At 41.4% G+C, this 16,702-nt stretch overlaps 1 protein-coding gene across 5 annotated transcripts in view; it reads left to right on the top strand.

The window, feature by feature from the left end:
• Positions 1–16,702, top strand: part of MEIS1 (Meis homeobox 1) — a 148,438-nt gene that overhangs the window by 67,919 nt on the left and 63,817 nt on the right. For all 5 annotated transcript variants that reach the window (XM_088841293.1, XM_055400802.2, XM_055400801.2 and 2 more), the window contains one exon: positions 15,612–15,757. In XM_088841293.1, coding sequence (XP_088697419.1) covers positions 15,612–15,757 — 146 coding nt within the window. The remainder of the gene's footprint in view (positions 1–15,611; positions 15,758–16,702) is intronic.

The raw sequence follows: 16,702 nt of genomic DNA, 5'->3' as shown, positions 1-16,702 counted from the left end.
TTGTTCTGCTGTGAATGACATGCAGCCATGAGAAGCGACACTGTTCGCTCTGGAAGATCTTTCTAGAAGCTAAAGACGTGCACCTAGATCATAATCGTTATCTGAGTGTTAAATGGAGAGACTAACTCTGGAGTGGTTAGAGGTTTAGCCTTGAGCCAGATCTGGATTCAAATTCCTTGGGAACTCTATTTTCTTGGTTAGATGGCGTCACTGATTCATGAACATGAATTTGAGCTAGTAGACAGCAGAGGACAGAGAAGCCTGGCATGCTCTCGTCCATGGGGTTCCAAAGAGTCAGACATGACTTAGAGACTGAAGAGCACAACAGAGAGCAGACTGCTTCCTTTTCCATGTACTCGGATTACTGCAAGGATGACAGGCGGTAACTCAGAAAAGCACCTAGCACGGCATGTGCTCTCTGTGCAGCCTGTAATCATTAGTAAGTATGAGTTCTTTCTATTGGCTACTGAAACAGTCTGTGAAAGACCCATAACATGTAAAGGGTTTTTGAAATAGGGAGAAATTGATTTTTTACTGTGATAATTTAGCTGTAATGTCTAAGGGTTTCATAAGAATTAGTTAATTGAACATAAAAGCTAGACACCATTTCAAGTATCTAGTAAGTGCTCAATAAATACTAGTTTTTGTCATTACTAAGATAGTCCATCCCTGGTCTTACTATCTGGACACGGGGATAGATTGCTGCTGCTTCTGCTGCTTAGTTGCTTCAGTTGTGTCCGACTCTGTGTGACCCCATGGACTGTAGCCCACCAGGCTCCTCTGTCCATGGAATTCTCCAGGCAAGAATACTGGAATGGGTTGCCATTGCCTCCTCCAGGGGATCTTCCCAACCCAGGGATCGAGTCCAGGTCTCCCGCATTGCAGGTGGATTCTTTACTGTCTGAGCCACCAGGAAAACCCAAGAATACTGTAGTGGGTAATCTATCCTTTCTCCAGGGGATCGAAACAGGGTCTTCTGCATTGCAGGCGGATTCTTTACCAGCAAGGGATGGACTATAGCTGACAATTAGCCCTGTAATTCTTTTTTAAAAAAATGTTTAGTTATTTGGCTGTGTTGTTACTTGTGGTACTCGGGGTCTTCGTCGCAGTGCACACTGGCTTCTCCCTAGTTGGGTGTGGGCTCCAGAGTTCGTGGACTCTAGTTGTGGTTGCTGGCTTAGTTCCCTGACTGGGGATTGAGCTTGTGTCCCCTGCATTGCAAGGTGGATTGCTAACCATTGGACCACCAGGGAAGTCCCCTAACCCTGTTATTTTTTCCTAGACCTTAAAGATATTTTCTTATCTGAAAGAACTCCCCCTGTCAACATTTGTAAATCAAGAACAAAACCTTTGCTAGTGACAACCACTATGGAAATATTTAGAGAGCAGAGGGCAAGATATCAGGAATGAACCTATTGGGGTGGGAAGTGAGAACCTGTATTAATAAAAATTGTTTCTAGTATATCACCATCCATCCATGGGCTGCCAGCTTCCTGTGATAGGACTCTTTTTAGACTGCCCTGCCCACCCTTTTTCCTCTGAAGCCCACCCACAGAGTTCCACATCACTTCAGGGTTCTTTGGGGAAACTGAAGAAAAGAAAAAAACCAAAAACATGTGCCATGCTAGGAGAGTGGGTGTATTTATTCTGAAAAAGTTTGGCTCCTGGAAATGAGAATGGGATTGGGGGAGGAGCCATGATAGGAGTGGCAGGGACTGTTTCTCTGTTTGGGCTGAGGGGCTCAAGATAAATGTTCCCTTGTTCAAAGAACATCCTCCATAGCAAGGTAACCGCAGGGACTAGAATTCACCGAGCTGAGCCACTGCTGCCAGGCGTGGAGTTAAACACTTAATGCAGCTTATTTTGCTTCATCTGTCCAATAACCCTAAGGTGCAAGTACTATTACTATGGGCTTCCCCAGGTAACTCAGCTGGTAAAAAAAAAAAATCTGCCTGTAACACAGGAGACCCCGGTTCAATTCCTGGTTCGGGAAGATCCCTTGGAGAAGGAATAGGCTACCCACTTTGGTATTCTTGGGTTTCCCTGGTGGCTCAGCTGGTAAAGAATCCACCTGCAATGCGGGAGACCTGGCTTCGATCCCTGGGTTGGGAAGATCCCCTGGAGAAGGGAAAGGCTGCCCACTCCAGTATTCTTGCCTGGAGAATCCCCATAGGCAGAAGAGCCTGGCAGGCTACAGTTCATGGGGTCACAAAGAGTCGGACATGCCTGAGCAACTGAGCACCACACAGCGCTATTACTCTGCTCATTTTTTTCCCAGTGGGTGAAACTGAAGCTTGGAGAGGTTAAGTAACTTGCCCAGAGTCACACAACTAATAAGCAGGAAGATGGGACTTCCATGAGCCTAGGCAGTCCAACTCCAGAGGCTAAACCTTTTCTTAGAACAGCTCCAACACCTGCAACAGAGGAGGCGAGAAGCGAGGTGTAGTAAGTGCTGAGGAGATGAGGAGGAGGACTGTCGCACTCACAGAAAGAGGAGTCACCCGTGAGGGCGTCCTGGCTTATTTCTTCATCCTGGAGACATCAGTGAGGTTGCCTGCTCACATGAGTACCTGAACAGCCCTGCGTTCAGCCTTGTCCAGCGGGTACAGGTACATTTCATCATGTGGAGGGATGGGAGGCTGTCGCCGTCTTGCCCTGTAGCTAGGCATCCTCAAGCACCTGCTGGTTTTTGGTGTCCCAGGGGGCAGATGCTCCAGAGCCTTGCCAAGATGAACCTCGTGGTCCTTGGACAAGCAGCGCAGCATCCACATCTCCTAGGAGCTTGTTAGAAATGTATAATCTCAGGTACCTTTCCTGCTAAATGCAAACCTAGGCTCTTTTTTAAAAACTTTCTTACTTTATATATTGGAGTAGAGCTGTTTAACAACGCTGCGATAGTTGCAGGTGCCCAGAAGAGCGACTCAGTCCCGCATCCGCGTATTTCCATGCTCCCTCAAGCTCCTCTTCCATCCAGGCTGCCACAGAAATCCCTGGCACACATTAAAGCTGAAATGGCACTGCTCTGAAAAGTTTTATGTTTACTCTGCCCACCAAGGACAAGTCACCACTTTTCGGAGCGTGCTGATTTCGGAGTGTGCAGGCTCCTGTTCCTAATGAATTGAGTGACTGGTGTGTGTGACAGCATATACCTACACGAGAGCTGGAGTCTTGGATAATCAGAGGGAAGAAGGGTGGGTGTCTTCACAGACACATATCAGTAATTCTCCGTCCTCTTCTTTCAGAAACTGTTTTAGATGGCTATAAAATAAATAAGTGAATAACAAGTGTTTTTTTAAAAAATTGCAATTTCTTTCTTGCCCATTTTCCTGCTACCTCTACTTCATATCTCTTCCTTCTCCCCAAAGACTTGCTAATCTACATTTCACAACCTCGTTCCATTTGACTTTGTGTGCAAAGAAATCTGTGCAGAATATCATCTCTTTTTTTCCTCCTTGATGCATGGCATTTCCTCTCCCTCCAGCTTCTGTCCCAGGACACTCTCTCATCCACAGTACTCTGCCTTCCGCTGCCTTGGTGCCCTTTCTGTACACACCATGACCTTGCCTCACACCTCCTCATAAATGGAGAGCAGAATAAAAGGGCATCGGTAAGGGATGGGGAGGAGAGCACCCACAAGTGCCTGGAGGGAAGAGCCCCAGGAAGCCAGGCCGGTCAAGATGGACTGATGCCCCACATTTAACCAACTCCCCAAGCTCGGCGCCAAGGCTCTGTTCATCCAGCCACACAGACCAGAGAAGTGAGAGCAAACACAGGGACAGAGTTCCCGCAGAATGGAATCCATACCTTATCCTGGTTTATCTGGAGTCATTCAAAAATAATGTGGTCCAGATGAGCAGTATCCTACTTTTTTTTAAATAAAAAGTATTTTTAAAATATTTTAAGATGTAGGGACATTTTTAATGAAACTGTCTCCAGACTATGTGTATGCTCTACCATATCTGATTACAATCAACTTAAAAAAATAATTGAAAGTCAGTAGATACGTGCATTTTGGCCCTGCACCTTATCTTTTCTTGTTTGTACAGCCTCTTTAGCATCTGTAGAGCTGCTCTCCCCAAAGCTAACTGGCTCTAGTGTGCTGTGCTTTTTAGGTGCTTATTTTTTGCCTGTTAATCATCCTATATTTTCACAAAGATTTCAGCCTACAAACTATAAAGCAGGAAACCAGATGAGTAAACTTTTAAAAACTGTATCTAAAATAAACATAATAGTTTAAGGAGTTTTTGGTCATTTCTCTGTGAAAAGTCTCTGAGCTTTAACTACATTTAATCTGTGATTTTTAATCCAGTGGTTCCCAAACTGGGCTGTACATTTTAATCATCTTGGAGCTTTAAAAATCTCTAATGCTGGACTCTCACCCTCCAAAATACTAGTTTAATTGGTCTCGAGTACAGCATAAGGCATCAGCATCTGTAAAAGCTGCCACGTGATTTCTTGTGTAGCCAAAATTGAGCAACACTGCTTCTAATCTTCATGCCAGAGACTTTTTTTTTAAATCCTACTTTTCAGCTGTATCCTATACAATTTTTGAAGAAATGACCTCTTTGATAAATGAATGTTTTCCTATCTGTGTAAAAATGTGTGTGTGTGTGCACCTATATTCATACACAGATGCAGAGCATATAGAAGAATAAAAATAAACTATATGGCAAGCTTTTGAAGATATCACAAAGTAAATGATGTGTCTGCCTGTCTGTAAGAGCAACATTTGTGTTTTTTTGTTTGTTTTTTACTGGCAAACCATTTATTTTCATGGTACTATAGAACTTTGTGACCATTCACTAGTATATATTTAATATATTTTGGGAGGAATATTTCAAGCAATGAACTTGTCATACACCAAAAGTGAAGTAAAGTGTTAGTCATTCAGTCATGTCCGACACTGTGACCCCATGGACTGTAGCTTGCCAGGCTCCTCTGTCCATGGAATTCTTCAGTCAAGAATACTGGAATGGATTGCCATTTTCTTATTTTATTAGTAATGTCATACATTACTAAAATATTAAAAAATAGGCAAATGTGGGGTCCTAAAATACTTTCTGAGATGTTGATTACGAACAAAACTTTATGGTTTTATACTGTTTTACCTTTGCAATTGAAGTGTGTTCTCTTTTTGTTTCTTGGAAAAAAGTCGGGGATTTCCATTTTGTTTTATTGTTAGTATAAATACATAGATTTCAGTAATATTTTGCAGTACACTCACATCCTGAAGTTTCTAAGACTTCATTAAGGAGTTTGGCCACTTCATGTGACGAGCTGACTCACTGGAAAAGACTCTGATGCTGGGAAGGATTGGAGGCGGGAGGAAAAGGGGACGACAGAGAATGAGATGGCTGGATGGCATCACCGACTCGATGGACATGAGTTTGAGTGAGCTCCGGGAGTTGGTGATGGACAGGGAGGCCTGGCGTACTGTGATTCATGGGGTCGCAAAGAGTCGGACACGACTGAGTGACTGAACTGAACTGAACTGAAGGAGTTATGCTGTTTTTGCAGGGATTTTCCATGGTGTTTGGTTGTATAAAATTGCTGAATGGATGAAAAATGAGTAAACTGTAGTTTTTTCTTCTTTCCTATTCATCATTGATGTTTGTTTTCTGTGTGTAGGCAACTAATTTGCTGTTGTTCCTCTGGAGGGGGGATTTCAAGTCAAAGAGTCACACTGAATTACTAGAAAAAGGTATTCCTATCTCAGAAGAACAAAGTATACAATGATTTAAGAAAAAAAAAGTGGAAAATATCTAATTTTTGCTACAGTTGTATTGTCCACTGTACTCTTATTTGTATGAACACTTAGATAAACTAAATCCAAAGTAAACTATAAATATGATTATTGGTTGACTCCAACTGACAATCTTACTTTCCATGCATTTATAATGTCCAGTTTTTTCCTTTAATTCCATCAACTACACATTAAAACTGTAACAAAAAAAATTTTTTTTGGTAATCTGTAAAAATTCTGCAAATATTTTCATTCTGGGTCTCAGTTATTTAGTAAATTTCCTTCTTTAGCTTTCACTCAGTTATGTTTTATGCATTATTTGAGTTGACAATGAAGATAGAAGCTTAATGGAATGTGTGATTAATGGGAAAGAAGTTATTCCAAATGTATTTCAATAGGCTGGCAATCTCTGAGTAATAAATACCCAAATTATGAGTGAAATACACACACCACACACACACACAAATGTCCAACCTGGATCTTTTACTCCCGTTTTCCATGCTTTACATCTACAGGACCCATTTAGTACCATCATAGTTTCTGTAAGAAGCACTTGACTTCCCAAATAGAGGCCGGGGATTGGGGTCAGGGGGTGGGGGTTGTGGGTTGTAACCATCAGTTAGGAAAGTGACACTGGGCTTTTTTGAAAGATTGGCATCCATTGATTAAAATACACAAACCATATATATTTATTTTTAACTTTATATCTCTTCATGAAATCCTGCCATTAAAAGTTAATTTACTTTAACAACTCTTTTAAAAATTCCAACACTTCTGGAAAGGTGAGAAAGGCATCAGTAATTCATTCCTAGTCTGAATTAATTCTTTCAGTTTGCCGGCTATCTGAAGTCTGCCTCAGGTCACCTAGACTGAAAAGCTGGGTAGTGATTGGCAGGAGGTGACGAGTGGGATTTCATAACAGGAAGAGAATTGGTCCAGTGATGTGACCATAGTCACAGGTGCTTCTATAAGGCATTGGGATACTTGGAAATTCCAGGAGAGGGAAACGATGTAACAAAGGAGAGATACAAAAAAAAAAGAGGTACTAAAGCCAATTACTTATATTTTAGTATTTTCCTAGGCTGGCTCTATGCACAGAAATATGAGAAGAAACTCATCCTCCTTATTTTTGCACCTTCTGACTTCCTGTCCCCGGGGCTCACATGTCAGGTGGAACTTCATTCACTTATTGAATTACTTTGGCTTTTGATGAACTCGACTTGGAAAGTATCACCAATCATAACTTGCTTCTGTGGGAAAATATGTCCTGATGTCCAAGAGACCTGCTTACAGATTAACTCCAGAATGTAATGGGTGCCTAAATAGGGGTCCACCTGAGTAGATTCTTTGTTTTCCCATTGTCCCCTCATTCTCCAATCTTGGTTTGGAATGGAGAGATTTCTTAGGTTGAAGCAGAAAGAGACGCTGGAGGATGAGTTTTTATGTGGTAAAATTTATGTAATATCAGAGCATGCGATGAAGATACTGATGACCCCACAGAAATACCTTCATAGGTCACAACTCTTAGAAGCCTGGGGATGAACACCCAAATCCTGACCACTGCCCCCAAGGGCCTCTGTGGTTTTGCTCCTCTTTCCTCTGCAGCTTCACCTCCTCTTGCTTTCCCAGGTCCTGGTACTGTGGTTGCTTCATGCCTTCCCCAGACAGGCAGGGCCTCTGTACATGCAATTCCATCCTGCAATATTTCCCTTCCCTCTGCTGTTTTAGGCTGCCAACTACCGAGCTGACTTTTCTCTTACCTTCAGTTTTCTGCTCCAGATCGCTCCCACCTAAGTCAATGTTCTTTGTTTCACACACTCATGGATTTATATTTCTTTCTGATGGAGTGCAGTTGTACACTTATTGCTGTGACTATTTTGTTTAATATCTGTGCCATCTAACTGGAAAGCACATCGAAACAAGGACCCTTTCTGGTTTCACCATTTGTATCTCTAGGGGTTGGCATTCATGTTTGGGACATAGTAGGAATTCAGTACATTTTTGTTAAATGAATGAATGATAAGAGTGACAGCTTGTGCAAAAGATGGACGTATATCCAGAGCTCATTTTTCAGTGCTACATTTACTCTTTAAAAAAGGAGACAGTAGGTTCCTAGAGATAGCTCCTGCTTCCAGGCTCACCTTCTCCATCTCTTCCCTGGGGTTTCTGTGATATCAGGAGTCCACTAAAGGGCAGAGTGAGACTGAGCTCATTCCACAGCGGTTAACTATTAATAAATATTTGTCATAGTTTAACAAGCCTAAATTCAACTAGAAAGGAAAAGCCTCATAGTGAATTTCTGTGAAGCCAACCTTAGAAAGCATAGCTAGATATTTCTTTTTATAAGTGCCAAGAATATGTTTACTTAAAGTTTGCTCTTCTTGATCTCTTAATCGTCTCCTCTGCTCCCCTTTCCACCAACTTTTTGATCAGTGCCATTGATGTATCTGTCCCACTGGGCATTTGCAAAGTCCCTTCTAGGACTCAGTACTGCCTGTTGTTGGGCAGGTACCAACAACACCTCATCTTGGTTTCCAAAGGAACTACCTCAACAATTTCAGGAAAGCTGTGGTGGTTAAATAAAAATATATGAGAGTCTGCTTTCCTTTGTTATTTTTCTTTGATCAACTGAGAATCCCTTTGAACTAAGAACAAGGAAACCTTCAACACCTAAGGATGAGAAGATATACAAAAGAGAAGCTGAGTTAACAGAACCCTAATCAAAGTTAAATGTAGAAGTTAACCATCGGATTTAGACTATTATATGTGTCTACTGGCTGTAGATTTGGAGATATAAGAAGTTCACTCAATTTCTTTTGAAAATGCCGAAGAAGGCTTATGAGGGTGTCTTATGTTTTCATTTATCTTGCAAAAACCTTTCTGATGTCTCCAAGGATACTGTGACATGTCAATTTGTAACAGTATCAGATATTAATGTCCCTGGATACCTGTTGCTGAAGAATTCCTAAGGCAGGTGTGGAGGAGTACTGTGGGAAGGACTGATACATGATTTGGCTAAGTCAAGGGAAAACCACAGTTTTGTGTGTGCACCATAGCTATGAAGTGTGAGTCTGAGCTCAAGATCAAATTGTCTGCTTGGGGACAGTTGAGATTCTTTGCTAGGGTTAAACTCGGAGATTTGTCAAGGGTGGTGGAAGGGAGGTGATATAATTAATTCACTGAGGGGAAAATGCAGAAGGAAGCAAATAACTCTTGCTTTATTTTTTGATATTGAACTCAGGAAAAATGAAGAAAACAGCAAGCATTTTAGTTAAGTAAATAGTTTTAAGTTGTAATTGCAGGGAGAAGAGATGTATTTCTCAAGGGCTACAGTAAACATTATAAAGAAGTCCGATACTTCAACTCTTAGTTCATCTCTTGTCCAAGATTGCTTAAAAATGCTAAGGAAATTTCCCAGCTTTGGAGAATGCATTTTTAAATGTCTTCTTATATTTCATTGGTGAATATTTTTCAAGAATTTCATTTAGGTGTGTTTCAAACAAAATTGTAACAGCGGGAAATTGAAACTATGATTTTCTCCATGCAGTGAAAAAAAGTGCATTCACGCGTTCATTTAATAAGCAATTGACAAGGCTGTGCCCTATATATTGGGGTGGCTCTGGGATTAGAGAATTTTAGTGAGGAGTATGACCAGGTCCCTGTTGTCACATATTCTGTGGTCACACTGAGGGAACATATATGGAAATCAAAAGACCTAGTAGAGTATGATGTATGTTTGGGTAGAGGAATGTGGGGAGAAGAAAAATCACTCAGAACTGGAGTGGAGGAATAGTAAAGATTACGAGAGTCCAGCAAAGACTCCTTAGAGGAGATGGTGGTTGAGTCGAATCTAAAAGGTCACCAAGGAGTTTGCCAGGAAGGACGCTACAGGGAAAGGGACTAGCATGGGACTAGCACAGGAAGGATGTAGGAGAGCCTTGTGTACAATGGATCCTGAGAAGCTCAGGTAGACTCAGGACTGCGCTGGAGGTAGGGTGGCCAGCGCAGTGCCTGTGGGGATCTGGTGGAAGACAGGCTGGAAAAACACCCCAGAGAGAGATCATAGAGCCTTCTATGCCAGGCTAAAAAGTGTGACCTTTATCCTGAAGGCAAAGGGAAGCCACAGAAGGATTTTAAGTGCCAGGGTTATACGATCAGAAACGTGTTTTAGAAAAATCATTCTGGTAGCTAATACACATTCTAAATGAAGACAAAACACCTCCATAAAGCCTCTGAAGTATTCTAGCTGGTTCCTGAGAAAGGCTTGTCTATAATTCTTGCCATTTATCCTCTTAACATAACACAGAAACATTATCCTCTCTGACTTCTGGCTAAGTAGACACACCAGGATCTGGAGAAGTGGGTTTGGGGTAGGTTTTACATTTTTCCTATCAATCTGGCACACCCAGATAGCCCGACTACAAAGGAAACCTGACCTCCCCACAGCGTAGGGGTGTCTGCACCAGTGGCCACTAGCAAGACCGGAGTATATCTGCACCCCATTTAAGAGTTGAATGCCATATTCTTTCATGAAGATGTGCTACATGAGAAAACAGACAAGAGAAAACACAGAAACCCCTAATATTTAACCTTGAAACCAGGAAACCCTAAAATTTAACCACCTCTCAACATGACCTGTACAGTCCTAGGCAAGCTTTGAACTGATCTTTCACACAACTTTCAAGGCACAATAGAATTAACTCAGTATTGAAAGATAGTGGTTATCATTGACCTTGAATTTTGAGTCTAGGTACATTCTGGGGACAAAGACTCTAAACACTCAAGGAGGAGAAAAGTAAATGGTAAGGAGAGAATGTGGCCTGAAAAGATGGAGTCTCAATACAGAGTTGTCAGTGAAATGGTTTTGAAGCAGGGGTGGTTTCCAGCTTGGTTTCTAGCAAAACAAGAGGGTCCACAACCTTACACGTTCTTTTGCCCTGGCAGTTGAAAGTTCATCTCTCTAATTAGGAGTTTTGCCTCTGACATAAAGAACCCTCTGACTGACAACCCACTTTATTTCTACCTGCTGGCTCACTGCCACGGGAAGTGCCCAGCCCTTGTGATGTAAATATCAGGCGCCTTTGGGTGTTTTGTTTTTGCCTCCCTCAGAATAGGTTTGGGGTACTGGCAGTCCTGGAGGTAGAGAGGGAGTTAGGAGGGGAAGAAAAATGGGAGTCAGGCTTTGACCTGCCAAGGAAAGAGCCCCTGCTGACACGGTCAGTCTGACCCATTGAATGGTCTGAATACGATAAATGCTGCTTTATCCTGCCTTGAAAGGCACGAGATAGCACAGTCTAAATGCCTGGGCATGCTTAAATAGGCAACCAGGGATGTTTGAGTTGAGCGTGTTTGAAATCTGAGCTCTCTGACAGCCTGGGAGCTGTCACAGGTCACCTGCCTTGCTCCGCTGGGACGGGCCCAGGTCTCACAAGAAATTGTCCGTAGACGAATTGTAGTACAAATTCCTTTCTTTGTTGGTTGGCCTCTTTCACTAGACCATGGCCTATAAAATTTTGTAAAAACAATTCTTAAATATTATTTGAAAGGGCAAATGGCCCACGCTGAAAGGTTTGACAGTTTGACATATAGTGCATGGTTTTGAGAGCTCGCAACCTGAAAAGTGCGGCCAGGATTCCTCCCCAGCTTGTTAGAAGCTTGGTGTTTTTTAAGCAGTGTTTTGTGGCCAACCCAGAGTTCCTCTGCTCCCAGCCATCTGACAGGCCAGGAGTCTGCTTCAGTGATCTGAAATCCTTTTAGACTCATTTGTGAGCGAGCAGGAAAAGGAGCTGGCACCTTTGAATCCAGCATCCGAAAAGCACAGGACCAGGTAGTGCCAATTAAGGAGCCACGCAGACGATCAGATCAAAGCAGATGGCGGTGGAGTCTTCTGATAGCGCCGGAGCCAGTGCCCAAAGAGAGAGGAGCCCAGAGTGGCACTTCAGTGAGGGGGCGAGGGGGGATTGGAGTGGCCCGGTCTCATCAGAGCCAGGGAAGTCGCCGGGAAGTGGCTTTCTGCATTAGAATGTGCGTGTGCGGCTCAGCGCCCACGGGCTGCCTCTGCATCGCCAAAGGCCATTTTCAGGAGCCTCTGGCCCCTCAGTCACTGGCCTGCTAGTTAATTGCCACACGGACTTCATGACACATGGGCAGATAATATGACATTTTCGGTTTCTGTCACTAGCAAACGCCACAACGTTGCTTGCACTAGTTGCTAAGAAGCTGTCAGAACCCATTAGCAATTGGCTAAAGTCGCCCTATGGCATTTCCTCATAGCATCAGCAAAACGAGCATAAATCACCCAGTGGAGCCTACTGCTATCCTAATGAGGCTGTAAGCTTGTTTATGGACTAGCATCATTTTTATGATTATTTCCACCTTTTCAGTTTGCCTTCATTTGGCGGCAGGAGAAGTCAGCTCCGGGAATGAAGTCACTGCTGACATTTTACAAATGTGGTTCAGAGCTGCTGCCTGCTGCCGTGTGGTCGGCCGGCGGTCCTCCAAGTTTGTTTAGTGATCTTAAAAATAAAAAAAGGAAATAAATCCTCCAGAGACCGCAGAGAAGTGACTGTATCAAATTGCAGTGTGGATGGAAATGTGCAAGGTACAATTGACCATTGAGACTTTCCTCTGAGGTGGAGACGTTCCGAGATCAATTTTCCAGTTTTAGAAAGTGGAAGAGGTTAAACAATTTATTAAGATCTATGAAAGCGTTTGCTTTGAGAATCATCTGTTTTAGTATGCTCTCCTCCTTCCCAGTCCTCTCCATTTCCCTAACTTGTGTCAGGAAGGAGCGGGGTTTATTGTTTTAGGCTTTTCTGAACATGCACCAGTATTTACACTGGATTGAAAGCATTTGCTTCCAATGAAAATCTTGTCTTAGATTACAACCCAGCAGTGTAATTTCCCTCCCAGATGGGAGTAAAGTAGCTGTATTTGCCTAAAAACAGTAGGAAGAACAAACTGAGCATTAAGCCAAGGCTGTTTTTGGCTTGAGCTAATGATGTAATAGAAACCTTTTATTCGAGAGAGGTCACTGCCAGGGACTGAAGGGGGTGATCTGGCTCTTGCTTGAAAGGTTTCTCCATTGTATCTACATAAGTCTTCACTTAAAAAATTCTGTTCCTAATGCTTCTGCTTTCATACAGCAGAAATAAACAGGAAAGGTTCTGGTGAGTGTTACCCATGGAATGCAGAAAGCCTTCCTCTCCTAATGGAGTATATAATTCAGGTGCCCTTAAGGCACGCTTTCAGGAATTCTTTTGCCTGAGGTAATGGGAAGCTAAGGCTGCTTTAAGGCCTTGATTATCTATTGATGCACAAAGCTGGAAAAAAGTCATCTCCTCTGGATTATAGTAGATATTTCCATAAATTATCAATGAATTCTCTTCGAGGCAGGCACTAGGCATTGCCTGTTAAATTAATCTGAAGGGGTTTTGAGATAGAAAGGCTATTTTTTTTTTTAAGGTGGAAAACAGTTGTGGCGAGGTGATGAAAAACTGTGTCCTTAGGTTAGAAGCTTTTTAATCGATGATCTAGTAATATGTTTCTTTTCCTTGGTTATCTTTTGCATATTGAAAGTGGATTAGCCCATTGAAATTTTAAATGCTGTTGAGTTGTTTTCTTTTCTCATGTTTCTTTAATGAATTGTTATTTTATATGGTGAATTGCTTCTCTGAATAAAGAGCCTCTTTAAATATTGGACTTTCAAAGAATTTATTAGGCAACTCCAAGGGGACTCCTTATAAAACACTTGGTTATGCAAATAAAGGATCCTGTGAGGTGGCAGGAGCGGTGGTTTAGGGATGTGGGTGCCTGGCCCTGCCTGGACCACCAGCCCATCCCCCTTGGGCGAGTCACCCAGAAGGTTCACAAGTTCTTTCTTCATTTCTACCATGAAGGCTTGGGCATTGTGGGTCTTTATGATCTTTTTCACTGAGAAGACAGCTACAGTTCTGTGGACTTTTCACAGAATATATATGATTTTTGTCAATAAAACTTTGAATAAAATTAAATTATGGATTTTAAATTGATAAAATCAGTTAAAATGTTTGAACTTGGGGAAACTTCTAAGATGGTGAGGGACAGGGAGGCCTGGCATGCTGCAGTCTGTGGGGTCACAGAGAGTCAGACACGACAGGGCGACTAAACAACAATAAATTGATACAAATTCAACAGAAAAGTTTTATATTTGTGGCATATGCTGTAATCCTAGCAGAAATGTTAAAATCAGTCTGTTACTCACCCAACAAAGTTTTTAAACGTCAACTCAGTCAAGGTAATTTGGGGGACAGTTTTCTTTTCTGGAGGGATGGGGAGAGTTTCCTGAGGGAGCTCTGTTAAGAGCAATGAATTAATGACAGGCTAACTACTTTAGATTCAACTGAAATAGCTTAAATCAAAATAGGGAATTCTTTAATATCCTGTGATAAACGATATGGAAAAAAACATGAAAAAAAAACATGAAAAATAATATATATAGGTATAACTGAGTCCCTTTGCTGTATAGCAGAAATTAAACGCAGCATTGTAAATCAACTATACTTCAGTAGAATTTTTTTAAAAAATAAGGAATTCTTTTTGTGTGTAGAATTTAGATAAAAGAAGCTAAGAATACAGAAATTCATGAAGCAGTATGAAGGAATTTGAGGCTAGTTTCCCTGAATCGATTTGCCAGAGTTCATTGGGCCATGTGGATGGGTGAACACAGGGAGTGTGTTAGCTTGTTGCTAAGCCTTGTCTCTCTAGCTCTTCTTTCTGGGTCGAGATCAACCTGTCCCCCTCTAAAAGCCAGTAGCTTCCACTGAGAAAGCTGGGGCACTAGTCTGACAAAAGCTAAGCTACTTTTTTTTAGGGTAGTAACTTCAGTCCACTGTTGTTTTCCTTTTTAACTTTTGTGCCTAAACTTCAAGTGTTTACTTTCCATTTGTACCTTTTGCCTTATATTTTAGACAGTGGTGGTATGTAGGCTGAAATTGCACCTTTTTTTTTTTTCTTATTCAATATGCCATTTTAAAAGGAACACTACATTTTTGATTTTGTGTCACAGACTCCAAAAATTATCTAGAAGAAACAACTTAAATGTTGTGACAAAAATCAATGGAAAAATAGGATCCAGTGTGCAGGATTATGTAAGCAGGTGACTTTTCAGTGAGAAAAATTTAAATCTAGAAGAAATTTCAGAAACTGCCTGGATTATTAGAGGAATACAGTCCCAATGGACTGTTAATTTAACATCACTTAGTTGATTTCAATAGTCATTGTTTTCCAATAAAACGACTTCAAGAGTTTTTCCCTTACTATACTTGAGGCTCTCTTTCTATGACAAGAAAAATTATATTCTATTTGAAGCATTCCTATGTCAAACTGCTTATATGATGGATTACCTACATTTCCATGGCCTACTTCATTCTTAAGATAGATCACTTGCGGAAATAGCTGATATCTTAAATGCATCTTCTCACAAGTTGGCATCAATGACTTTATGTGGGATTTGGATACTCAGGCAGGGACAGCACCTCTCCTCATGGCTTCCACCATATTTAACTCCCCAGTAGAAGTTACACTTAGCATGTCTCCACTACCCACATGTGAACAGTTATCATAGCAACAAAGCGACTAAGGAGATTGGGTATTCCCTTCCATTCCCTTTAACCTTTCCCACTGTTCCTTGGAAGAAGTTCCTTAGACCTGACTACTTTTGAGCCTAGGCCTTGTTCTTTCTGTCTTGATAAAAAAAAGAAAACAGTACCAAAATAAACTATGAATCACTGATATTGCTCTTTTGGTTTTGTTTATATCCAAAGGCATTCTATTTGAATAAAGCATGTCAAGGTAGCATCAGTCAAAATTTGATTCACTATGTTTGCAGGTGATGGCTTGGACAACAGTGTAGCTTCCCCCAGCACAGGTGACGATGATGATCCAGATAAGGACAAAAAGCGTCACAAAAAGCGTGGCATCTTTCCCAAAGTAGCCACAAATATCATGAGGGCGTGGCTGTTCCAGCATCTAACAGTAAGTGGATTCTAAATGACATATGTAAACTAAATATGGACAATGAACCAGTTTTGATAGAAAAAAAATGGGGAAGAATGATCCCTCTGGACTTGGAATATTTCATAAATCACTGTGTACCCACAGTTCTTACAAAAGTGTTAGCACTTGTTTCCTAGATGCATACCCCAAATGAGGAGTTTTATTTGAAGTTTGCTATTTCAATTTTGCTCACTTTTGTAAGTTATAAGATTTAGGAGATCATGAGCACTTGTAATTTGAAGTATGTATGTTAATGATGTTGCTTTTCTCAGCGTGACTCTTAAGTACCAGGAACCAGATCCCACTAAGAACAAAGTCAGACAAACCCCAAAGAGAAGGACTAATTTCTTCCAGTGCTTTACAGTGGACCTTTATGGTGACTGGTCTGCAGAAATTTAAATCTTGTTGCAATGGCAGGATGCTCACATAATTTGCTTTTAAGTGGTTTGAATGTACTGGCTGCCATTACAAAATGTTCATCCGAGTCAGAGCTGCACAGTGAAAGTTGTCCCTGTATTCAGAACTGTAAAGGAAAACAGCAATATAGAGTCAGCCCTTCCTGTGTAGTCCCTTGTGACTTTTCAAGCCGAGTTAACAGTTTATATTGTCTGTGTGAGTATTGCTGTTTTCACTGCAGGAATTCTCCTGGAGATGTGAGAAACTGGAGATTTGGGGCTTTATGCTATTGAGGGGTTTGTTTTGTTTGGTTATTGTTCTGAATGGATTTCATGTTGAAAACACTTATAATCATAATATTTTGGTGGATATTTTTGGAAGTGCATACTTATTTAAGGACATCTAAGGAAGAAGATGACATGAAAATTTACGGATAAAGTAATATATTGAAAATCAAAAAGTTGTTGACATGGGAGATTTTCAATAGTACAAAGGGTGAATTTAGGCAAGTCATAGTACAGAGTAGCC

This window comes from Moschus berezovskii, chromosome 11 (genome assembly GCF_049115385.1).
Source record: "Moschus berezovskii isolate FMDL1 chromosome 11, NW_MosBer_1.0, whole genome shotgun sequence".
NCBI lineage: Eukaryota > Metazoa > Chordata > Mammalia > Artiodactyla > Moschidae > Moschus > Moschus berezovskii.
The sequence above is the reverse complement of the archived record's forward strand: the minus strand, read 5'-3'. Positions and strand labels throughout refer to the sequence as shown.